General features: G+C 45.5%; 1 protein-coding gene across 1 annotated transcript; it reads right to left on the reverse strand.

Moving 5' to 3' along the window:
* Positions 1-25,495, reverse strand: TM4SF4 (transmembrane 4 L six family member 4). The gene is made up of 5 exons (XM_065943131.1): positions 24,884-25,495; positions 24,084-24,173; positions 11,995-12,134; positions 4,481-4,670; positions 1-462 (listed from the first exon to the last, which is right to left on the reverse strand). Exons 1-5 carry the CDS (start codon positions 25,055-25,057, stop codon positions 445-447), a joined length of 612 nt encoding a protein of 203 aa, XP_065799203.1. The 5' UTR covers positions 25,058-25,495; the 3' UTR covers positions 1-444.
* Positions 25,496-25,821: the final 326 nt, after the last annotated feature.

Below are 25,821 nucleotides of genomic sequence, written 5' to 3' on the forward strand. Positions count from 1 at the left end.
TGTTTTCCCCATAAATCTTAAAAATAAAAATTGGTCTTAGCTTCTCATTTTTAATGTGATTTACTCCTTTGACTTCTGTAAAACTACCAAGGATATTAACATCTCTATGTACACAGAAGCGGTGCAACAGCACACATGTTCTTATACATTTTTCATTCTTAGAGAAAAAATTATGAAACATTTGCTTTGAACCTGCTCTTCAATGATAAAACGAAGCTAATTGGAAAGATTCATAAATATTCCTTAAGTGGCCAAACTATTTTTTATTTGAAACTAACAAAATTCTAAGTTGAACTGAGCTGGTTGGAAAGGAGGAGAAATAACTCTGGCCTCCCTAAGCTTTGTCAGTTAGGAAGCAGGTAGGAACTGGTAACTCCAAGAAGAGAATTAAGTTTAATGTATCTTCTCACACGCCATCAGGTTACAACAGCTCATCATGGAGGTTTAGACTGGCCCATCTCCCTAGAAGACAGAGAAAATTAATTAATTGCAATATCATTTCTGTGTGTGTGTACTTCCCCTCCCCATCACCCTTCTTACTCTTAATTTGTTGTGAGCTCAGCTGTGTCCGAGTCTGTGACTCCATGGACCGTAGCCCACTAGGCTCCTCTCTCCTTGGGATTTCCCAGGCAAGAATACTGGAGTGTGATACCATTTCCTTCCCCCCTTAGTCTTAATGGCTCTTGCCCTTATCAGTCACCCACTGAATGTTTTCTATACTCTTCTGACTTTGGTTCAGAGCTTTGTCACTTGCCGATGTTTAGGCTAGAAGTGTGGAAGCTTCACTTTATTATTAAAATTCATTTTTAATAAGTGGAACAGAGGGCTCAAGTGATGTGTCTGAAGCCATTGTTAATAAACAGAGAAGCCAGGAATGAATAAGGAGAGAACCCTGGGAGGGGGGACCCAGGGGCTGTGTTTCTTTTCTTGAACTGAGGCTGCTATACAGATTTCCATCCTCTTAAGGAAATAACAGCACAGTGTCCTGAGCCTTCTAGTTACTGACATGGATGCATTTTTTTTCCTGCTGTGCCACATGGCATGTGAGACCTTAGTTCACCAACCAGGAATTGAACCCTGGATCCCTGCCGTGGCACAGAGCCTTAACCACTCGACCAGCAGAGAAGTCCCGACTTGGATGCACGTTGATGACCCCAGGTTAGACGCTCACTCAGCACCTCAGGAAGAAGGTTTAACAATCACGTTTTATAGGCGAAGACACAGTTGAGGGCAACCAACCTGGCTAAGACCGCATAGCTGGCATTCAACAGCTGGTGTTCTGAGGCACGTTTCCACCTATTGCCTCATGTGAGGACTGTGTCCTGCCAGGGACCTCTCAATACATACTTCCTGTCTGAATGGACGGATGTCTATCTGCATCTTCTCTATGGAAGTTCGGCAGGAGGCGGCTGGGAGAACGAAGCTTCTAGAAGCTAGGCAGCTTGCTCAGCTCACTCAGCAAGTGAGTGATTAACTGGGAGCCCAGCAGTCCCCCGTGTCCTCCTGTGGGAGGGACCCCGACCACCTGTGCAAAAGGGGGGCTGCCCACAAGACCGGGATCCTCAGCAGACCACTGTTTTTTTTGTTTGTTTTTTTTTCCCTTCCAATGTAGCTCTTGTGTGCACTGAAATATTTAGTAGTAAGATTTCATGACGCCTGCGAATTACTTTCCAAAGGTGCAGACAGAAAGCAAGCTGACGCTAACAGTCTATGGATCTAGGCGAAAAGGCATGGGTGTTCACTGTATTGTTTTTTAAAATTTTACATGGATTTGAAGTTATCCAAATAAAAAGATGGAGAAGGAAGGAGGGAAGGGAATTCTGGCGATGTACATTCATTCTCTGTGATTCTCTAGTGCCAGCTAGAGTGTTCAGCAACTTTCTTTTCACTATCAGGTGATTTATTCATTAAAATTGCTGACATATGGAGTCTGAATAGATGACACTCACTGAAGATGCAACAGACTACAACTATGGGTGTGTTTTTCTGTTTTTTAATTTTTAATTTTAAATATTTTTAATAAAATTGTAAAGGTTACCTTCCATTTACAATTATTGCAAAACGTTGGCTATATTCCCTGTGTTATAGCCTACCTTACACGGAGCAGTTGGGGCCTCCCACTCCCCACCTCTGGATTGCCCGCCGCCAACCACTAGTTTGTTCTCTGTATTTGTGAGTCCGCTTCTTTATGTTATATTCAATAGTTGTGTTTTTTAGATTCCACATGTAAGTGATATCATATGGTATTTGACTTTCTCTGTCTGATTTATTTCACTTAGCTTGATGATCTGTGGGTATGTTTTTAATTTATAGATAATCCTCAGATTTAGTAATTGCTACCTTCCATTAGCCGAACAGTTGTATTTCCAGTTATAGTTGCAATGAAAATTTGCTACCTAACTAAAAAAATGTAACTTCTGTCGAGAAAGCAGAAAAAGAAATAATATCAGTGTTTGAAATGAATGAGCTGATTTAGCAAGCTTGAATTCTTGTTGGACGAATTACAGAATTCAAACGCTCAGTACTCTTAACCACTACCATAAAAATAATTTCGATGGATTTCTAACTGGCAGTTTTCTTTTCTCCCTAATTGTGTTTTAAGACCAAAAAATTTGAATACAACATCATAGAATTGAAAGTTTATAGAACAAAAATCCAATAGTTAGGGAAATTTATTTTTAATGTATGCATTTTACTCTTGACTTTGGGAAGAAGTTTTCATTTATATTTTTTATATTTCAAAATATATGATTGTTAAACATTTTTTAATAATATAAGCTAGAAGGAAGGAAAAAAGTCAAAGTCTTCTTACCTACAAATAATCACCATTAAACATTTTGGTTGGATTTCCTTTAGGTATTTTTTCTACTCACTGTGTTTGAGTTTTCATTTATTTTATTTTATTTATTTTTAAAATTTTATTTTATATTGGACTATAGTCTAGTCGGGCTTCCCTGGTGGCTCAGTTGGTAAGGAATCTGCCTGCAACGCAGAAGACCTGGGTTCGATCCCTGGGTTGGGAAGATCCCCTGGAGGAGGGCATGGCAACCCACTCCTGTATTCTTGCCTGGAGAATCCCATGGACAGAGGAGCCTGGCGGGCTGCAGTCCATGCGGTCACACAGAGTCGGACATGACTGAGCGCTAAGTACACACACCAATAGTTGATTTACAATGTGGTCTTACTCTTAGGTGCATAGCAAGCTGATTCAGTTATACATATGCATTTACTATTCTTTTTTAGATTCTTTTCCCATTTAGAATATTGATTTCTAAAATTTATATAATTGTGCGTTTTGTATATACTTTTTGTATATTGCTCTTTTTAAATAACAGTATCTTATAAGCATTTTCAGTATTATTACAGTTTTGAAAAAAACCCTTTTAAGGTAGAGGAAATGGAAGCAATAACAACGAAACTCTGGGAGGATATATAAGAATCACATAACTGCAGAAATTGGTGGGAGAAAGACGAGGTCAGGGCAGAGATTTTCTAACTGAACACCTCCCTAGATTTCTGTGCACACACACACACACACACACACACACACACACACAATTGTTGACTTACATACATAGATTGCTTATAAGAACTATTTGAAAAAATTATTTGGATCATTTCTAATTTGAGTATGATATTATATTAAGTCGATAGACCTTTATTTATACTTGCTTACATAATTCCCCAATAAGGGAACTCTGAAGCTCTAGCCAACCTTTTTTTTTTGGCCACAACACATCACATGCAGGATCTTACGATACTTCCCTGACTGGGAATCAGACTTGTGCTTTTCCTGCGGTGGAATCGCAGCGTCTTAACCACTAGACTGCCAGGGAAGTCCCCAACACCTGAGTCCTATGTAATTTTTTCCTCACACTTTAAACTGTGTTTAAAAATAACTTCATGTGTATGAAATAATTTCCTCATCTGGCTCATTCAGTAGTTGAAATAATCACCTTGCTTTACTGTCCATAGGTTTATTTTTCATAGTGTTGATAATTTACAGTCATATTTGGAGAGGAAATCCCTAATGATTTCCACTATTTCTTGCACTTAAGAACAATCTCTCTCTTCCATATATTTTCCAAGGGGAAGAAAATACCCTTCATGTATTATGTGACAACTTTAACCCACCGTGCAGATCGAGTTAGGAAAGAGAACATTTGGGAACAGACCGTGATGTGTCTTCCTATAACAGATGTCCACTTCCTGAGGATCTTCATGTAGACATTATTATAAACCTCTATACGTGTGTGGAGTTGTTTGCCTTCAGAACTCTGGTCAGGTGGGGACAAGACTGAAAGCGCTCAGCCTCAGCCTAGGTATGCTACTAATAGCATCATAGCAAGCAGTTTCCCTTGGCTGAGAGAGGAGCTGCCTGGGCCTTCCAGCCTGGTTGGAGATCATGCAGCCACCGCTCTTTCCACCCCCTCGTCCCATGTGCGCTGGTGGCCTGACTTGACCAAAGACCTCAGCTTACCCCGCAGCAGCCGCAACACTGGCAATCTCCACACAGGGTCCCCAGGAGGCCGTTGATCACCTGGATGGCACAGATAATTATCTGAACCGCCCCTACGATCAGCAGGATGGAGAAGAGGGTCAGATTCCAGGGAACCACGTCACTGGGCTTCTGGCACTTGCTCCATATGTCAGGGTTCCCGAGGTAATTTCTGTCGGGGACACGGGAGAGAAAAGAGACGCCGGTTAAGAAGTAGGCAATCCCCTAGGCTAGAAAGTCACCACAGTGATTTTTCTTTTGCAGTACTATCCACCCAAGACCCAAGATTCCTAAGAAAAAGAATCCCACAACAACAAAACATTTAAATGCAATACCTAACAGTTTTATTGAGCATCTACTATGTGCTGGGCCCTCTTGTGAGTGTTTCACACACATACACTCATTTATTTCTCATGGAGACTTCATGGTCCTTTTTTCCCACACAGAGAGGTTAAGTGACCTACCCAGCTCACACCGTTGTTGAGTGAGAGTGATTTCTGTGAGCTGACGAGGCAGATGGGCAAATCAAATACGTATTAAGGGGCCATGGAAATGAAGACACACAGGAGGACAGACTTAGAAATGTCCATGGCCTTTATCCTACGATTGTCTGCAGGGACCCTCTGAACTTCTGACAAATGGCCTGTCACCTCCAGTGGCCCCCTGAAGTCATGGAAAGTACAGTCAAGTCACAGAGTTAAAGGGAAGGGCTTGATTCTTTTGAGGCCTACTTCCGGTCAAACTGTGAACTGACTTAGCTGTGTTTTTGTGACAGTGTATGCATTCCACCTACAAAAAGGTTTGATTAACTAGAAGAAAGAAATAATGTGCTGCCTTATTACATATTCTATAAAAACTTTTTGAAATAGGAGAAATTACAGGTTGTTTATAAAATACATATATTAAGAGTCCACCGTGATACCAGGGCACTGCGCCTTGAAGGAGAAATGTGAAGTATGCTCAAGAGACAAAAATGAGGGCAAAGCCACAGTATTTCTTCAGTATTGGAATTCCTTCTCGCATTCTTAGAGCCCCAAACTGGTTTTTCCCTTTTGCTTTAGGAATCTAGTCTCTTTGCAGGGTCTCTGTAGGAAACTCTCTATCTGGCTACTAAAGGAACACCCATCTCATTGATTTTGGGTCTTTTGGACCATCTGTCTCTGACGGTTTCTCCAGTGCATCAGTATACACTAATTTGAGATATATTTTGTGTTAACATTTTAAAAAATCTTTGAAATGATGGAAGACGTTTCCTTTATCCAGAAGGGAAAATGGAAAGAATGAGCGATTCTTGATTTAAAAATAAAGCATTGCATATTGCTTTGATTCACCTTCCCACAAGAATACAGTCCTGGCTGCTCACTGGCTCTGTGACTTGTGTTAAGCCGCTTCAGTCGTGTCTGACTCTGTGCGACCCCACAGATGGCAGCCCACCAGGCTCCCCCGTCTCTGGGATTCTCCAGGCAAGAACACTGGAGTGGGTTGCCATTTCGTCCTCCAGTGCATGAAAGTGAGAAGTGAAAGTGAAGTCGCTCAGTCCTGTCTGACTCCTAGCGACCCCGTGGACTGCAGCCCTCCAGGCTCCTCTGTCTATGATGATTATAGAGGGCAATATATCCCAGTCACATTTTTGTAGAGAAGCGATCCTAAAATGAAGTTAGCTGTCAGCCCTGCGCTCCTGCCGCTGTGGAGTTGTCAGTGGTGGGATGACAGCCCCTCTGGTGGTAAGGCAGTTGGAGGAGGCCAGGAATCCTGACCGCGTCTGCGTGGAGAGGTCCTGCCAGTCTCACTCCAGCAGTTCCATCACCCCTTACAAACCCTCCCGATCGCTGTTCCGCAGGCCCTTTTCCTTTAGCCCCAAGCTCTCAGGTTCTCAGAGTCTCAGATCCCCGAAACGACTGCTGCTTCCGGCCCTCCAACCCCAGGCGAAGGGGCTCCCTAATTTTTCTTGGATCTGGAGGCTGATCATACTCCACATTTTGTGAATCGAAGAGATCTGAGACAGCTTAAACTCCCTGAATCCGATCACCTGTGAAGGCAGACCCCACTGAGGGGCAGTAGTTCCATCAGCCTCGGCGTCAGCCCATGGGTCTCGTACAGCTCACTGCTTGTCAGCAGCAGAGGCTGCTGCGGGAAGGCGCAGGGGGGCCCGCGCGCTTGGCCTGGTGACGGGTGCCGCCTGCTCGCTCCCAGACCCCGGCTCTCCTCTGACCTCAGCTCGTGGGCTTCTCAGCGCCCTGGGCTCCCCCTCTGGCCTTCTCAGTTCGCGGTGCTCCCCCTCTGGGCTTCTCAGCGCCCGGGTTCCCGCTGTGCGGAGCGCCCGGGGCCCTGAGCTGTCCTCTACCCTCTGTCTGTCTTCTCTCCGCGGCTGTGCGCCCACAAGGGTAGAGACCACGTCCCCCACCTCTGTCCCTCGTCTCCGCCCCGGTTCTCCCACGGGCAGTGTTTCCTTCAGGGGGCCCCACCCGTGCTCCAGGCGCTGGGCCGGCTGTGCTCCACCTTTCCTTCCAATCCCACGAGGACGGACTCCTTCCCTTGAACACTGCCTGGCATACAGTTGCCCCCAGGAAAGAGTCGCTGAGCGAATGGGCATATACACAGATGGAGAAGTCGAGTGCGGAGGGCATTAAGAGGTACAAACAATCAGGCATAAAATAAGCTACAGGATATACTGGACAACGCAGGGAATGATAACAACTATAAATGAGCATAACTTTTAAAAATTGCAAATCTCTACATTGTACACCAGTAACTTATACAATGTTGTACATCAACTATACTTCGGTTACGAAAAATGTACTACTAAAAAAAAAAGACATTAAATATTTAGAAAGTGTTAAAGAAAAAAGAAGCTGAGGCGAGGGAATGTAAATGGTTGAATTTGATCTCCCTTCTGTCTGACTCCAAAGCCATTGCTCTTAATCATTACACACGTGCCCTGTATATGAGTAATGTCACTCCTTTAGAATAATTAGAATATGATTTATTCACGAAATTTGGTCTACATACCTTTAATAGTATGTGTAGCATCTCTAGCAGTATGTCAGTCAAGGCTTCCCTGTTACCATAACAAGGGCTCCCCTGGGGGCTCAGTGGGAAAGAATCTGCCTGCCAATGCGGGAGACACAGGTTCAATATCTGGGTCGGGAAGATCCACGGGAGCTGGGAATGGCAGCCCACTCCAGTATTCTTGCCTGGAGAATCCCCTGGATGGAGGAGCCTGGCAGGCTACAGCCCATGGAGTGACAAAAAGTCAGACTTAACTTAGCGACGGAGCAACAACATAACATCATAAAGTGATTATTCTCTTTGAACCCTCATGAGGCTGGTTGAAAAGACAGAAATTAATCACAAAATTATTATAAAAACATAACTTTTTAGAAAGTTCTAATGCATCATAATAGATTTCATTCATGGTAATGAATTTTTTATATTCATAAAAATGAACAGTAAGGTTGAATGTTTAGCAAGTGCTATGCTATGTAAATCATGTTATTTCATTTTTGCCGGAACCTGTGAGGTAGATCTTACTGTCACCCCGTTTCACAGAGAAAGAGCTAAGAGGTGTGTCCGCCAAGATCATACCATTAGTATGTGACCGGCAAAGCCGGATCTTAACATCTTTGGGGCTTTCCTGCTTCATGAAAACTGGAAACTCTTTGCTGCAATCCCATCTATGTGACTTTCTGCTCTGGGGAGCGTGTTCACAGCGGTTCCCTGCTAAGAAGTAATCATGAAGAGCAGCTGCAGATGGTCGTCACGGGAGTCCAGGCAGGACCCTGAATGGTATCAGCTCGGTGCCCGGTGAGAGAGCACTCTCCCCAGCCCCGAACTCCCTCCCTGGGGGACAGGCAGGGCTGCAGCCTGGGCCGGCAGCGCTGAGCGTGGCGGGGTCCCGTCCCTCCCGCGCTGGGCCCGGCCTTGGCCTGGACTTCCCTCCCGCAGCTGCCGGCACGCCCTGTGCCAGCTGCTTCCCTTTCAGCCGCTCAGGGTCAAGGCAGATTGGCCAATTGTCTCAGAAAGGAAGACCCTGGATGGGAGGAGGTCCTACTTCAAAGGCAGCCAGGAGGGCGTATCTCAAAACGTCCCAGGTTTCTTTTTCCTTCTAGGATGCTTCTTCAGTATGGTTCCCATGACCGAAAAAGTTAACTGCCTTTGTTCCTTTAACATGATCAACAACAGGAAAATAGAACTAAGTTCTATACCCTTGAAGAGCCCTGAAATTTGTGCCCCAACCTGGAAACCTCAGAGTCCAGCTTGATCACCTTCCCCCTTTCTTCTCATTCCTAATCCTGATGATTCCATCTCAGACAGTCTCTGAAATGTCTCCCCTTGGGAGCCCCAGTTCCACTGCCTTGGAGATGCTCAGAATCTTGTCTGGATTGTCCCTCCAACCTCCTACTTTGCTCCCTCTGTCAGTTACTGAGCCCTTTTGTTCATCCTCCACATCACTACCTTACGGTCACCCTAAAACTCCCAAGGGGCCATGGCTCGTCCCGCTTGAAGTCCTCTGCTGCCCCTCATGTCCCGAAGGTCTACCTGGGTCTCCATCACCCCATCCTGTGGAGTCCCTCTGCTCCCCCCTCAACATTCACCCTGCAGTTCTGGCCACTCAGTGACCTGACGTTCCATGAGCACATGGAACCTTTACAAAGTAGCCTCAGGACTTCCTCTTCTCTCTGCTTGAAACCTGTTTCCCCTCCTTTCCAAAAGACACGCGTCTGCACATCTTCCAAGATCATCCCCTGTCACCTCCTCCAAGAAGTTTCCCCTTCATTTCACCCTTTTGGCAGGTGAGGGTCCGTTCCCTCTTAACGCCCTAACTTGCCATGTGCTCACTGGGGCAGGGGACCAGGTCTGTCCTCCTCTGCTCCACATTTGAGACAGGTTTCAGCCAAAAGTGGGGCTTCCCTGGTGGCTCAGACGGCAAAGCGTCTGCCTACAATGCGGGAGACGTGGGTTCAATCCCTGGGTCGGGAAGATCCCCTGGAGAAGGAATGGCAACCCACTACAGTATTCATGCCTGGAAAATTCCATGGACCGAGGAGCCTGGGGTCGCAAAGCTACAGCCCATGGGGTCACAAAGACTCGGACACGACTGAGCGACTTGACTTCACTTCAGCGGAAAGTGAGGTCCCGTGCGGTGCTTTTGTTTTTTAAATTCTAGCGGTGGATCTCCAGGCAAGTTAGCCTTTTGAAGTATATATTTTCTACTCTAGGGATAAAAAAAAAAAAATCTTCTGAGCTTTATTAGGAAGATTAAGTGAAATAATGCATGCAAAAGCACGTGGACTGTATCAGGAGGAAGAGGAGGGGGAGGAGGGAGAGGAGAAGGGGAGGAGGGAGAGGAGAAGGGAAGGCTCTGCTGCTGCGGGCGGGCGATGAGGGGGACTGTCCTGAGTCCTCTCCTTCGGTCTCACATGTGATTGTTCCTTCCCGCTCGCTAAGCAGCTCTGTCTGTGTGTTACGCTTGCAGCTACCGTAACTCCTCTGATGCCTCCACACCGGGATCCGATGGACGAATCCACGGGATAGTAACAATGATTGGAGACAGAGGCCCCTGGGCTTTTCAAAATGGACTCTACAAAAATCAGACGGTGCAAACCCATACCGTGCTGAAAAAGCACTGCGACCTGAAGTCAGAAAACTGGGACTTGAGCTGCCATCATCAAGAACAGCATTCCTTTGGGCAAGTCATTTGTCCTCTTTGGACCTCTGCTGAATTACGTCTGAAGGAGAGCTTCCAGTGAGGCCAAAATGAAACGTTGTGGGTGGAAGCACTTTTTTTTGATGTTTTACTGCTTTGCTATTTTTTTATGGGAGTGTAGCTGCTTTATACCGCGGGGTCAGCTTCTGTCACAGCGAAGTGAATCAGCTGCACCCACACGTCAGTTCAGTTCAGTCGCTCAGCCGAGTCCGGCTCTGTGCGACCCCATGAGTCGCAGCACGCCCGTTTTTAATGGGATTTCCTTCCCGTTTAGGTGACCACGCAGCAGTGAGTAGCCCCCTGCGCTGTGCGGCAGGCTCTCAGTAGTTTTTCTGTTGCACACACAGCAGGGTGTATGTGTCAATCCCCACCTCCCGGTTCACCCCACTACCCCCTCCCACTTTGACTGAAAATACTAGGCAACACAGGATTCGAGGCTTGTTACAAGAAACCCGAAATGAGCCTCTGCAGCTGGAAGGCAGGTTTGGAGCTAGTTGCAGGAGACAAGGCCGTAAAGGAGGAAAGACACCGGATGTAGAGGAGAATGGGGGCCGGGGAAGCCTGCCTGGTGGCAGAGGGTGTGGGGAGACATGTCTGGACTCATCCTCCTGAAAGCCCTTCTGGAGCAAGCGTGGCATATTTCACACCAAAGGTGGACCTGCATTTTATGTGGCATTAAATCCTACAGTCAGGGCCTGATGGGATACAGCACGAATAGTCAAAGTCATTCTATCTTATAAATCACCTGCAGAGTGTATAGCATGTATGATTTTGTAATAAATCCAGATGCAGCCATTTTTAATCATATTGTAGTTTGAAGCTACTATGCAAATGTGTGAGTACACAAACCTTTCTCCCTTTTGATCACTATCAAAACCTCATGGCAAAAAGGGGATGAGTGGGAGAATTCCTGCTTTTCTGCACAGTTCATTCTGTTTTTATTATTAAAAAAATAAAAAGTAAAATAAAACTTTTTATTAGTAAAAACAGTTTGTTCTGTTTTTATTATTAAACCACTCTAGTCCAATACCTCTTAATGGGTGGGTTAGCTGCTGTTGAGAGGGGTAAATAAAATGACACATCCAAAAGGATCCATCACGCAGTTAAGTGTGATACAGGTGTCTGATGCGAATGCAAACTTGTTTCAGCAGGACAGAGGCAGAAGACTTTGAAAAGTGGTATCTTCAGCCTAAATGTCTACCGATAGATGAATAGATAAAGAAGATATAGTCCATATGTACAATGGACTATTACTCATCCTCATTTTCTATGATAAGATTTTCAAACAATGCTCTCTGTTTATCAATGTTTTAAGTCGCCTCCTGTTGATGCTAATAGATGTTGGAGTGCAGTGGTGATGCCACCAGCCTCTTCCCTTGGGACAGCGTGGTGAGTGAGTGCTAAGCCGCCTCAGCTGTGTCTGACTCTCTGTGACCCCAGGGACTGGACGCACCAGGCTCCTCTGTCCCTGGCATTCTCCAGGTAAGAGTACTGGAATGGGTTGCCATGCCCTCCTCCAGGGGATCTTCCCGCCCCAGGGATGGAACAGATGAGGTACCTTCCTTGATTACTTCTTCTGGTGTCTATCACAAGATCACTGAGAGGTGAGATCTTGTGGAACTTCACTGCACGAACTTCACTGCAGCTCTGCCTCAAAGGAGCAGCATGCCTGAGGCTTGAAAGCTGGAGATGGAGGACCTTCTGCCGTGTCCCCCCCACCCTGCCCCGGGGCATTTACCTCCGGGTGCCCCCCGGTGGCGACACGCTGGTATTGCAGGGTGTACCTTACCCTTCGTGGAAGGGGTAGCCCCACGTGTTGTTTTGGCTCATGAGACATTTTGGACCCCTGTTGATTGAGACGGCCGAAACGATAAAGGAGTATCCAGCACCCAGGACTCCGATTACTGCAAATATTGTGGAGGTGAACATCTGAAAGAGAAGGAGAGAGACCAGGTGGGATTCTTAAGGTGTTCAGAGATTACATGCAACACTCCTGACTGTCCATCATTGATGTGATGAATACGGGGAAGTTCTGGGGTAGAAGCCAGTCTTTACTGGAAATGGGGCCTGTGGAGTCTCCTAGAATGAATTTTGATGTCTCACGTTCCCTTCTCCACCTGCATCCCCATATATTCTTCTCCTATTCATTGAGGACTCATATACTAGTTATGGTTTTATACCTTTGAACCAGAGTTTTTACCTTTGTTAAAAATAGACTGTCCTTCACAGGGTTAATATGGAAGACCAGTCTATTACAGAATCAAAGACTCTTAGAATGGGAAGTAGCCTTAAGTTTTCTGGTCCAGTCATCTTGCTGAATCTAAGTCATCATGGGACCTCATATGGCAAGCAAGTTTTGCTTATGAGAAAGGGTAGAAATCTAGGGTATTTCCTCATCAATCCTAATTATATCCCTTGAGTTAAAAAAGTGATTAAGTCCAACTTCTCTTCCATCAGGTAGCAATCTTTAAAATATCTGAAGATATTTTTTATGTTACACAAAAATACCTTCTGTTTGACATCTCTCCACCCCTTCCACCTGCCGCTAGTTTTCTTTCCTTTGGGTTACACAAGCCCAACAATTTCAGTTCTTTCAAATATTTTTATATTACAGAGATTAATTAGTGAAAAATGGGTTGTACTAGTGCCTTTTTTTCCAATTATAAAATCAAGATAGACTATAGAATATAAAATGCAGAAACAGTCTTGGAGCCCATCTAGGCCCCTCTAAAAAATTTAGGCATAGAGATGCAATCTCCATTCTAAATAGTAATTAGAGAGTAACCTGGAAACATTAACAATTTTGAAATTAGAGGTGAAAAATTATCAGCTCCATTGCTTTGGGACGTGAAGGTGTAGTGCAAAGTACAAGAGTTTAAAAGTCAGCAGACTCAAGCTCAAATCTCAGCGATGCTCCTTTCCCTGTGTGATGAATCTGCATAATGAACGTAGCCTCAGGGTCTTAGCGTCTCATCTATAAAATGTGTACAACAAAGCCTACTTAAATTAGACATGGTAACATAAGTTAATCGTCAGATAATTCCTTTTTCCTGTTTCTTGTATTAGTATCAGTCTTTTCACAGTGCATATTTGAGGGTTTGAGGGTGGGATTAGAGGGTAGAGGGGATCTAATTGTGCCTAAGCAACTGAAATCTATGTAATCTATTTAGCTTGGATTAATATTCATATCATATATCATATTATGTATTAATATACTTTGGATACAACTTTCCAAGACTGAACTCTGGTTCCATGGACCGTATCTGACCATTTTCTCCTTCAAAAACTCAACAGGACCCTATGGGACTCCTGGGCATGGAAGCTTTGCCATGTCCCCTGTTTCTTGTTTGTAGGGAGCAGATTGCAGCCTCCATGACCTCCCCAGAATCCCAAAAGGCAGGTTCGAACAGTTGGTAACAAGGGAAGGAAGGCGATGCAGAGACGAGGGGAGAATGGCCGAGAAACAGTAGTGTGGCCTTCGGGCAGGGTCCTGGCTCTGTCTCAGGGACACACGGAGCGAGCTCTCTGGGCTCTCTACAGAGTTAAAGCCCCCAGCAAGTGGAAGATGTTAGCATGCTGCATTTCGGAGAAAACCACAGCTTGCTAGCTCTAAGAAACTCATCAGGAGACCACCTGAGACCAGATTAAAGACGCACAGGCCCCGCACACACCCTGGTGCTGGTCAGCAACACCGCTCTTGACCACTGCTGTACAACGCCCCCCAGATCCTCCTGAGTGGGAACATACAGGTTTTCAGAGCACTAGCCTGCTATGTCCCCTGTGGCCTAGAAAAGCAGTAAAGCTATTTTTCCCTAGGTTATATTTGGGTATATATGGTAATTTGCCAGCTTCCCAGGTGGCCCTAGTGGGAAAGAACCTGCCCAGTGCAGGAGACATACGAGACGTGGGTTCGATCCCTTGGTCGGGAAGGTCCCCTCGAGAAGAGCACGGCAGCCCACTCCAGTATTCTTGCCTGGAGAATCCCACGGAGAGAGCGGCCTGGTGGGCTACCATCCATAAGGTCCCAAAGAGTCAGACACAGCTGAGGCGACTTAGCCGCACACATACATGGTAATTTGCAGAGTTTTCTGATCTCACAGGAGACTGCAACCTTTTCCTCATGAGTCCTTGCAACAACACACTTTGGGAGATGCCGCTCCAATTCAGTGCCAGGCACAGAGGCCACGATTTTGGCATCGATATCTCCTGGCCCCGGGACCCTGGGATGTATCTACTAATCACAGCACAACATCTACAAATACACAGTGTCTCATCTTAAAATTGCTTAAAGTCTTCAGAAGCCAGAATTTCCATTTGTTTAAAGGGTTGAATATTCTTATATTTTCATAAAAAGATCTCAAAAACCTTCTAGTGCCATCATCTAATGTTCTGACCAATAAAAATACCTTTGTTCTATTAGAATCTTAGATGCATTATCTCACTTAATCTTCTCAACGAACCTGTGAGGTGGGTGTGATTAATCTAGGTTTTCCAGACAGGAAGCTGAGACTGGTAGAAATGAAGCTAATTGCTCTAAGTCAAGCAAAGAGTGAGGTGGTGGGACTGGGATTAGTCCACGGTCGTTTGGTTCCAAAGGCCATATTCTTGTCACTTTCTGAAGTCACATATCTAGAAGGTGGCCAAGCTAGACTGAGTCTGGGGTCTCAGGGGGAGGGGCAGCATAGTGGTGGAAAATAAGAGGTACAAACTTATTAGGTTTACACTGTTAGGTATAAAATATGTTATGAGGCTGTATTGGACATCACAGGGCATAGAACCAATATTCTATAATAATTATAAATGGAGTATAACCTTTAAGAGTTGTGAATCACTGTATTATACACCTGTAACTTATTCAACATTGTAAAGCAACTATAGTTTAAAAAAAAAATGAACTGGAGTCTCCCTCCCAGGCCAGGGTCTTGTACCTGCTACTTCTTCAAATACACACAGACACACACAGACACAGACACACACAGACACAGACACACACAGACACACACACATGGCACATAGCCACCAGCATCAGATGCACTTAGCAACAGATCGAATTTGTCGTTTACAAATTTCTCTTTGAGTGACATTGATTCTCTCACAGAAATAAAGTGACAGATAAGGAAAAAATATCTTTTTCCCTTTTTTTTTTTCTGATCTTGAGTCAGGAATCATGAAACTATTGACTGTTCAGAGTGAAAGAGTATCTGATGGTAACGACAACCCCATATGCAAAATAGAAAAAGAGACACAGATGTACAGAACAGAATTTTGGACTCTGTGGGAGAAGGCGAGGGTGGGATGCTCTGAGAGAACAGCATTGAAACAAGTATACTATCAAGGGTGAAACAGATCACCAGCCCAGGTTGGATGCATGAGACAAGTGCTCAGGGCTGGTGCACTGGGAAGACCCAGAGGGATCGGGTAGAGAGGGAGGTGGGAGGGGGGATCGGGATGGGGAACACATGTAAATCCATGGCTGATTCATGTCAGTGTATGGCAAAAACCACTACAATACTGTAAAGTAATTAGCCTCCAACTAATAAAGATAAATGAAAAAAAAAAAATAAAAAAGTAAGTGCCCTTTAAAGCAAAAAAAAAAAAAAAAAAAAAGAAAGAAAGAAAGAGCATCTGAAACTGCTATACTAGAAAAGGAAGATGACTTTTCCAGGAAGGCAGTTTGAAGTCTGAGGAGACCACGGTTCTGGCCTTCTCGTTCATGGGGTCTAATGAGACCCCAGGTACCCAGGGCCCCACCTGCCTGGCCTCAGCTTTCGGTGGTATACAGAAGAAAGGGGTGGGTAGTTCTAGAAGGTCCCTTCAATGAAAACAACTCAGGATTTCATCATTCAGTGGCTGGAAGTGAGAGGAGAGATCTATCTTGTGCTATTCCTGCTGTGTGGGAGGAGTAGAGGATTTCAGATATCATTCCTGGAACATTTCAACAGGCCAGTGTTTACAGACGGAAGAAGTGAGTACACACACAAACAGACCTCATTTTAGGCAAGTCTGAGTACATGCAGAACCAGGTTAATATAAAATATCAATGAGATAACTTCTCCTTTACCAAAGAGTCCCCTGGTGAGCACCTCTGACCAACACTATCCAACTAGAAACTAATGCAAGCCATATTCATAATTTAAAATTTTCTCATAACCACCACTTAAAAGGTTTAAAAAAGGTGAGATTAATTTTGATAATATACTTTCTTTAACTTGCATATCCAACACATTATCACTTCAATAGATAATCAATAAGAGATATTTTATATTTTGTACCAGTTCTTTGGGATCTGGTGTGTGTTTTCTACCTGTGGTACATCTCAGTTTAGACTGGCTACCTTCTATATGTCCAATATCCACATGTGGATAGTACCTCCTGCATTGGACAGTGCAGTCTAGAAAATTTGGGAGATTGACTTGGGGTACTAAAAGTTAAAAAAAAATAGATGAATATGGTCTGTACTGATTTCATGATTATGATTACTCTCAGGAGGTGGGCGTGTATAACAGGATGGCAACACAGTCATTCTCAATTGAAGCAATAAGGTTTATTTCTTTACAAAACTATCTGAAGAAAAAATGGCATCAGGTTACAAGTTAATAACGCTACAGGCGTTTTTGTATTCACATTTGACATATCTCAGGCCTTGAAATTTGGAAAGTTTCTCCAAATAATTTTTCATTACTTTTCCAGGATGGAGAAGCCAGCTACATTTTATGTAGCTTTGTTTTAACTCATGTTTAGAAGTCTCGAAAAACTGCTTAATTTATTACTCTATTATGTCTTAAAATCAGAAGGAGTACCTTTCATTTACCGTGGGTTTCATGATACAAAATTTTTCAAGTTAAAAGAGAAATTATGAAAGTCAAGTTGAATATGTTAGGGAGCAGGCACTCTGAACTGATGCTTTTAAAAGTAAACAGGCAAAAGGCCTGGAATATTTCTGGAAGGAGACACAATAATTGGGAACACTGCTAACCTCTGAGGAAAGGCGTTGCCAAACTTTATCGAGTCAGGAATGTGTGACTTCCTCTGTAGTTTTTGTACTCTGGACATGTTTTTCCTATTCTAAATGAATAAATAGTAAAGGGGCGACTCTATTGTATAGTGGCCAAGGGCATGGGGTACAGGCAGACAGGTCTGGGTTTTGTTTTTCGGCTGTCCGACAAGGTTCGTGGGCTCTTAGTTCCCAACCAGGGATCAATCTCATGCCCGCTGCATTGGAGGCGTGCAGTCTTACCCAGTGGACCACCAGGGAAGTCCCAGATTAGGTCTGATGCCTGCTTCTTCCTTCATGACATTGGGAAGTTTATCTTTCTAAGATCTGCATCTCTTCTTCCGTAAAATAAGGCTCAAGAATAACTACCTGTCTCCCTGAACATGGGCCTCCCTGATAGCTCAGCTGGTAAAGAAGCCACATGCAGTGTAGGAGACCCGGTTTGATTCCTGGGTCAGGTGGATCTGCTGGAGAAGGGATAGGCTACCCACTCCAGTATTCCTGGGCTCCCCTTGCGGCTCAGCTGGTAAAGAATCCGCCTGCAACACAGGAGACCTGGGTTCGATCCTTGAGTTGGGACGATCCCCTGGAGGAGGGCATGACAACCACTCCAGTATTCTGGCCTGGAGAATTCCATGGACTGTATGGTCCATGGGGTCACAAAGAGGCAGACATGACTTTCACTTCCTTTCCCAGAACATAGCATGTAAGATTGCCTAATCAATAGTAAATCGGGAATCAAAGGTACACACAGGTATAGAAAATGAGATAACCCCCTGGTGGGGTCGGCTGTTAGATAATGCCTGGCACTTCACTGGGGCTTTCCTGGCAGCTCAGCTGGGAAAGAATCTGCCTGCGAGCAGGAGACCTGGCTTTGATCCCGGGGTTGGGAAGATCCCCTGGAGAAGGAGTGGCAACCCACTCGGGTGTTCTTGCCTGGAGGGTTCCATGGACAGAGGAGCCTGGTGGGCTACAGTCCGTGGGGTCGCAGAGTCAGACACAGCAGAGCGAATGAGCAACAGCACAGTACTCCACTGGGAGGACACCCAGGGAGCTCTCTCGCCTATTTCCAATGCTTGAAGGATTTTCCATGACATTAACAACCACTTGATAAATGTCTTTATTATAATATTTTAATAGTCACAGCTTCACACATGTTAGTAAGTGAAGTCGCTCAGTCGTGTCCGGTTGTTTGCGACCCCGGGGGCTGTAGCCCACCAGGCTCCTCCGTCTGTGGGATTCTCCAGGCTAGAATACTGGAGTGGATTGCCCTTTCCTACTCCAAATACGTTAACCTCCCACAAACACAGAGAGCCTAGCTCTGGGGAGAAAAAGAAAAGTAAACAGGCTGTCTTCTGGGTGCTCAACGCACACCTTCCGTTTGCATTTCTAAGGAAGCGTGTGTTAGTGTATGTGCTGAAATGCTTCCCTTAAAGTGGAAGAGAATGCTCTTGAATCACCAGGCATCAGTTTAAGACCTCCCTCTTTACCAGACTCTGGAGGCGGATGGGGTGGGGTCTGGCCCCAGCCCTGCCGCCGCCGCTGGGTGTTCTGCAGCACCTGGCGGAGGTGTGGGGTGGGGCGGGGCCGCTGAGAAGGGAGCAAAGGTGGGTGCTTTAGGAGAAAGGATATTTCAAGGCTTGGGCAGTGGCAGCATGTTGGGGAAGCATCTCTGGTGGGCATGAAGTTTCCTCTCAGAAAGGAGATACATAGAGATTACTTGAAGATTTTTCTCACTTTAACATTAATGCCCTCCTGTATTTTCTGACTCAGTCTTGGGAATACAGACGGGGGGTGGGGAGAGGTTGCGGTGGTGAGAAACTTAACTTGCAAGAGCCTCAGGTTCCTTACTTATGAAATGAGAAACTGGAATGTCTACCTCAAAGAGCTACTGTTAGAATTGAGCCCAGTAAAGTACGGAAATGACCTGAAATCCTCCCAGAACATCATTTACTTCATCCAGCCAACAAGCATTCATGAAGGATCTATGAGTTCCCAGTGCCGCGGGCACTCGATGCCACCCTCCTCTGCCCTGCACGCGAATGCTTTACATTTTTTCCAGCCCTTGCCATGTCCTTATGCAAGGTACCGACTGCCACTGGCCGTTTTACAGCGGAGGGTTTTGAAACATAGAACATTTAGAGAAGAAATAGGGTTTCACACTTCATTTCTACTTTTATGATAATTATTTCACAAGAAGGGTCTTCCTTAAATCCCCTGCAAACTAGCGGTCCTTGCAGGGAATGCAGAGGCTGCGGTCAGCTCCTGATGCTCCTGGCCTCAGAAGTACCGACGTCAGAAGTGCTCAACCAGGGGGCGTCCCTAGGGGCCGCCGGCGAGCCGAGTCGGACGCGGGAAGCAGTGCTGACTTCCAGGGAATAGACTGATTTATGACCTGACCAAGCGCTTCCTTCAGGACGGGTCTGTGCACCGACTGGCCCTGCCTATGGGTGGGGCGAGCCTTTATCTGCATGATATACTTTCAGGATGCTGAAATGCCGGTCTGCCCCTAAATATCTCCTTTATCAGGCCAATTATTAGGGACACTCCTCTGAGTTAAGGTCAAGGTTTCATAAGGCTCTTATTACTGTACATGCTTAACAGGAAAGAGCTGATAAAGTGAATTAGCTGTCCCATTGGACCCTGTGTGTGCATGCTCACTCTTGGCGACCCCGTGGACTGCAGCCTCCAAGCTCCTCTGTCCATGGGATTTCCAGGCAAGAGTACTGGAGTGGGTTACCATATCCCCCTCCAGTAGACCTTCCACACCTAGGGATCGAACCCGCGTCTCCTGCATTGTAGGTGGATTCTTTATTGCTGAGCCACTGGGAAAGCCCACTGGACCCTGAAAGGTTAATTTTTTTTTTAATGAATTAGAGGACAGATCAGCTGCTAGGACACCCCTAGTTTGGGGGCAGGAGGGTGAGACCTAGCCACACACCCAGACCAGGGTTTTCAAAGCCCAGTTTGAAAGTTTCCCTCCTCCCGCAGCTTTTATCCCAGGGCTCCCTTTTCTCAGCTCTTATTTACCCTAATTTATATAAAACAGTGCAGATCCTGGGGACAGGGTTTCGGTCTTTGTTCTGCCTCAGAGAATGTTTAGCCTTCATTTTGTAGTTTCACTCTGAAACTATCAATCAGGCAATCTCAAGATTATTTTTTTCCCCCCAGCTTATTGTCTTGCTTTATCTCTACAGCATTCACATCCTGCTTCCACTATTGATTCCTATGTCCTGGTTTTACCGCCCAAGGAAAGAGAAGAGAATGACGCAGCTAGTTTCTGAAGAATATTCCAGAAAGACTGAACAAAGAAGAGAGAGACAGACCAGGAAACAAATGACAGAGAGACAGCTATGAAGACGGCCGCATGATTTGGCTCAGCAGCTCTTGGCCCAATTTGTTCCTGCCTCACAGACCTTTCTACACGATAGGATTTCTTACATGATGCTCTCAGAAGCCCAGTGTTCCTTATACACCTGGAAGGGAATATTGTGAGCCTTTGGAAAAATAATTCATATCTTTAACATTATAGAACAGATCAAATTATGCTGCAGGGTTTTTTTCTTTTTGTATGACAAAATGTTTGTAAACGCATGCATGCATGCTAAGTCGCTTTAGTTGTGTCTGGCTCTTTGCAACCCTATGTTCTGTAGCCCTCCAGGCTCCTCTGTCCATGGGGAATCTCCAGGCAAGAATACTGGAGTGGATTGCCATGCGTCCTCCATGTTTGTAATTACCTCTCTTTACAAACTGACTGTGGCTTCAGAGCTTCGGAACATTAAGGAAACATCTAAGCAGGGACATGACCCCTGTGGCCTTTTGGGGTGGGCAAAAAGCTCAGTGATGCCCAGGTGGTGGTGGGTTCGTCGCTCAGTCATTTCTGCCTCTCGCAACCCTATGGATTATAACCCACCAGGCCCCTCCATCCATGAGATTTTCCAGGCAAGAATATTACAGTGGGTAGCCATTTCCTTCTCCAGAGGATCTTCCCGACCCAGGGGCTGAACCCATGTCTCCTGCATTGCACACTGGTGGCTGTTTTTTTTACCAAAATACAGGCCCAGGAGTACCGGGTTATTTTTTGTTTGTTTGTTTTTTAAAAGATGTGAGATATCTATATTTCTTTTGTGTATATGTGAAATCTACTTTTAAACGGTGGCCGCTGATTAACAAACAAATGAACCCAAACAAGAAGTCTCTCTGCTGGTCCCTTAGAGAGCGCTCTCCCCTGGCGCAGGGTGGCTGAGGCTGCTGCCCCGGTTTCCAAGTGGCAGAGCTGGTCCTCTGAAGGCCACTGCCCTTGTGGACTGTTAGTGGCTGGAAGGAGTCGTATTCAACTTACATCAAGGACGGATGCCCCCTGAGAGGTGAGGGACCCCAGTCAGAAGACTCGCATTGAGCAGAGCAGGTGTTTCAGATGGTATCTACTCAACTGTGCTTGATAAGTTTTCTGCTCTCCTCTCAGACGGCACGCAAATCTAATTTAAAAACATGCGTTGTACAGTACTTTGAGTACTGTTCCCCGTCTCACTGTGATTACGTCTGACACAAACAAAAACAACAAAAATGAAACAAAGACCCTGGTCTTGTGTTGGCTGATGTTCAGCCTTCTGCTCAGCACCAGGGAGTGAGCTGTTAGGTTTCTATGTAATTCATCCACTTTCCTTAATTGCTCATTTTTTTTTTTCAAATTCTCATCTTTGATTTATTCCCCCCAAATCCACAAGGTGTGATGGGATTAGATTTCAAAGAGAAAATAAGTTACATATTTACTTCTTTCCTTTATCATTAAGTATATGAAAATGCAATTATATATAACACACACTGGAGCTTCCCTGGTAGCTTATAAGTGAAGAATTCTCCCACAGTGCAAGAGACGGGAGTTTGATCCCTTGGTTGGGAAGATCCCCTGGAAAAGGAAATGGCGACCCACTCCAGTATAGCCTGGAAAATCCCATGGACACGGGAGCCTTGTGGCTATAGTCCTTGGGTTCGCAAAAGAGTCAGACACAACTTATAACTAGGCAGCAATGACAATAACACACATTTTTAAAATCAAATGTATCAAATTGCATAATTGTTTGTAATTTGCAGCAAATTACATAATTGTATAAAATGCATTGTGGTTGATTTTTGCATCTCTTTGTCAATAATGATTTTAAATGTTGCTATAATAATCAATGCTTGATTGTGTTTGAAAAGCGATAACATTCTCTTTGAATGATCCTTGGTCTCGAGGGGAAAAGCATCATGGTATTCACAGGGCACCAGCCTCAGCCCTTCACATGCATGCAGCAGGGCATGGCAACCCACTCCAGTATTCTTGCCTGGAGAGCCCCCGTGGACGGAGGAGCCTGGCAGGCTGCAGTCCTTGGGGTTGCAGAGAGCTGGCCATGACTGAGCGGGTAGGCACAGCACAGCACAAATATATTTCAGCTGACTAGACGAGGAAATAGTGATGAGAAATGTTAGAAACGATTGTGTTTCAGGGCAAGTTGCAACACCTTTCCCTTTAAGAGGTTAAAGCTGGAAATGTGTAATTTATCATTGGGGTTCTTTTCGATGGACAACTGACTCTGGAGATTGAATCAGGTGCTGGTTGATCCATCATCCGGCCAGTAATTCTGGCTCAGCCTTCTGCATTTTTGCCACATCAATGTATCTGAACTCAATATTTTTCTTTAAATCAGCTCTCTATTTTATTCACTTATATCACCTCTATGAATGAAAAGCTAGAGTCATCAGCACACATAAACACAATATTATTGAATTTCTAGTTAATGTTTCTCGCACTCCTGGAGCTGGAGACTCGTTAGGGAGATTACAGAGAATTAGAAATAGCAAAGACTTTTTTCCATCAAAGCAAGAGTTTTCTTGATAGAATTAAGAGGATTGAAGGAGAATTAAAAGAAAATAACTCTCTATATTATTGAAAGATAGAGCAAATCTGTGTGCCAGCAGAGCTTGTCTGTCCTTGGGAAATTCTGAGTTAGTCCAACTTCTTCATCTTAACAGATGGGCAGAGGGAGGCAGAGAGCACCCCAGTTGGGGAAACGGGACTCAACCCCACTCCCAGGCTTCTCACCCCGGCTTGGAGGGTGAAGCCCATTTTCTGTGGCTTGCCCACTAAAGATGGGTGACTGCAGGAGACAAGAGAGGAGAGAGGCGGCTGGGGGCAAAACTGAGGGCGAGGCAGGGAAGTGCTGAGCCTCTGAGGCAGCGAACCTGGCAGGGGTGTAGGTGGGGAGTTTGGGGGCTATCGGGAGAAGAGGCCACCATCTGTTATCCTGTCCCAGCCTCACCTTTACAGACGAGGCATCACAGAGCCAGAGAAGGGACTCGGCTTGCCCAAGGTCTCAGGGCTTCTCAGCCGCAGAGGCAGTCACAGCCCCCACCTCTGCCTTCCAAGCCTGCAGTCTTCTCTTTATTAGGCTATACTTTTAGTTAGCATTTTATCTTATTTTTTAAGTTTTTCCTTTTGGCCAAGCTGTGCTGCATTCAGGATCCCAGTTCCCTGACCAGGGATCTAATCCATGCCCCCCGCGGTGAAAGCCCAACACCTTAGCCACTGGACCACCACGGAAGTCCTCAAGCCTTCATCCTTTCTATGGCATCATTGCAGTTTTCCAGCCCTGATACCGCTGGCTGCTTGTAACGTTTTGAATGGTACTCATGCTCTATAAGTAGGAGGGCTATGGTGTTAAAAATTTATGACTGTTACTTTGCACCAGCAAGAATCCCTGTAGTCATGATCCCTGGAGCAGCTGCCCCCAGAGTGCTGCCTGGGGCTGGTAGCTCACCCCCCCAATGCCCAGCACAGGGGGGCAGTGCCCCTGGAGCGGGTCTGGGGGCTGACTCCCCTCCCGTCCCCCGCAGGCACTCACCGCAAAGCGCTTCCCGCAGCCCTCGTTGCCGCAGCACCCGCAGCAGTCGTTGTTCTTCAGGCCCAAGAACACCAGGGCGGGGAAGATCATCTGCAGGCAAGAGAAGCAGCTTGGGGTCTGGCACGTGAAGGGGCCATGCCTGCCTGCCTGTGTGAGGAGCCGCATCTCCACCTCGGGCTGGGGGGCCAGCAGCTGATGGAGTCTGGCTGGTGGGTAGTCGAGGGTTATGGAATATTTAGGTTCTATTTGGCCTAACTGCAAATCCAGTGAGGCACTGTATCAAGATCTGACACTTGAGTTTCCATTTACATGGTGGGTTAGGAGAAGGACGAAAAACTTGTCCTCGATTGTCATGAAACACAAGTTTTTCCTCTCTCTAAACCAGAAGTCCCCAATATCTGCTGGAAACAAGGGATAAAGAAATCATTACCAAAGATTCGGAAGAGGAATTCACTGACTCCTGTTTCTCTTGGTAGTTTTCGATCAATTTACTAGAAAAAGTGTATTCACTCCCCGACCCCCCAGAACCCCGCACCCTGTCATCATCTTGTTAAAATAAATTATGTGGCACTCAGTTTGGTTCAGGGGAGTCTACTGCCCCATGGGAGCTGCCAGCCTAAGTCTGGGGATTCCTTGGCAGGTCCCTATGAGGATGGAAAAAAACTGAGGCACTTAACATTTCATCATGCAGTTCTTGGGCTTTTGTTAGCAACTAAATCTCTTCCTGTCCAGTAAGTACCCAACTTTAAAAAGACAGGATGAAAATCTTTGGGGGGAGATTTTAAGGTTTTCTTACTCACCAAGACTCCGCTTCCTAATATTCCTCCAAAATACCAGACCTCGTCGGAAAGGTGGTCATTGTCGTCTATCACTTTTCCTCCAGGGAAAAAGAGCAGGATGTTGGCGAGGAGGCCAAACACAGCCAGGGGGATGAGGGTGCCCCCCAGGCACTTGGCACAGCTCCCGGTGCACATGCTTAGGATGGAGTTGTGCAGTCAAGCCCCCCGGCCGCCTTCCGCGCAGGTTCTCTTCAAAGCTGTCCCCAGATCAATTCTTATTTTGGAGCCGAGAAGCAAAATCAGCCTGTGAGCTGTGTCCTGGGAGCTGCTTCAGCTTCTCAAATGTAGCAGAACCTCGATGGTGATGGTCATTTATATTCTCCCTGACCTGAAGCTCATTTTTTTTTCCCCCTGCACCCTCATAAATAAGATTACGTTCATTGCAATCATTTTGCCATGGAGACCAATAACCTCTGTTAATAATCCACCAGCACAGACAAGACAGTCAACCTTGTTGCAATCGAACTTAGGGCTGGAACAAGCGGCATCTGGGCCTACTGCACCTCTAATCTGACAATGGCCTGCCCAAATCAAGAAATATTTCCCCCCAGGCTCTTTATAAATCACAGTAAAATTGAGTTACATCCTAGCTAAAATCATGTCTCCTAAGTACTTAATGGTCTACAGTGCGTGTCTTCGCCTTTTCCGCTGAAAGCCTGGAATGCAAAAGCGTTATTTGAAAGAGCTTCTGTTTTCCTCAATAGGAAAATAACAATCTGATGGTCTAGTTGGGTGTTTCTGAGCTTGGGCCCACAGGAATTTTTTAAAGGACAAAATCAGGATGATTATTTATTTTGTTGTCTGCTTGCTCTATTTCTATACTTGCTATTCCATTAAGTTCTGTTTTCTTCCCTACCTGGCATGATAGAATTAGCAAAAACCATTCCCAATCAACTTGC

This window comes from Muntiacus reevesi, chromosome 8 (genome assembly GCF_963930625.1).
Source record: "Muntiacus reevesi chromosome 8, mMunRee1.1, whole genome shotgun sequence".
NCBI classification, from domain to species: domain Eukaryota; kingdom Metazoa; phylum Chordata; class Mammalia; order Artiodactyla; family Cervidae; genus Muntiacus; species Muntiacus reevesi.

Bases quoted from the DNA above. Each gene is read 5' to 3' on its own strand.
- TM4SF4 (XM_065943131.1), bottom strand. From the start codon at position 25,057: ATGTGCACCGGGAGCTGTGCCAAGTGCCTGGGGGGCACCCTCATCCCC. The intron at 12,135-24,083 runs GTGAGTGCCTGC...CTTCTCTTTCAG, and splicing joins GCTGCGGGAAGCGCTTTGCG to ATGTTCACCTCCACAATATT. The intron at 4,671-11,994 runs GTAAGGTACACC...TGTCCCCGACAG, and splicing joins GGCTACCCCTTCCACGAAGG to AAATTACCTCGGGAACCCTG.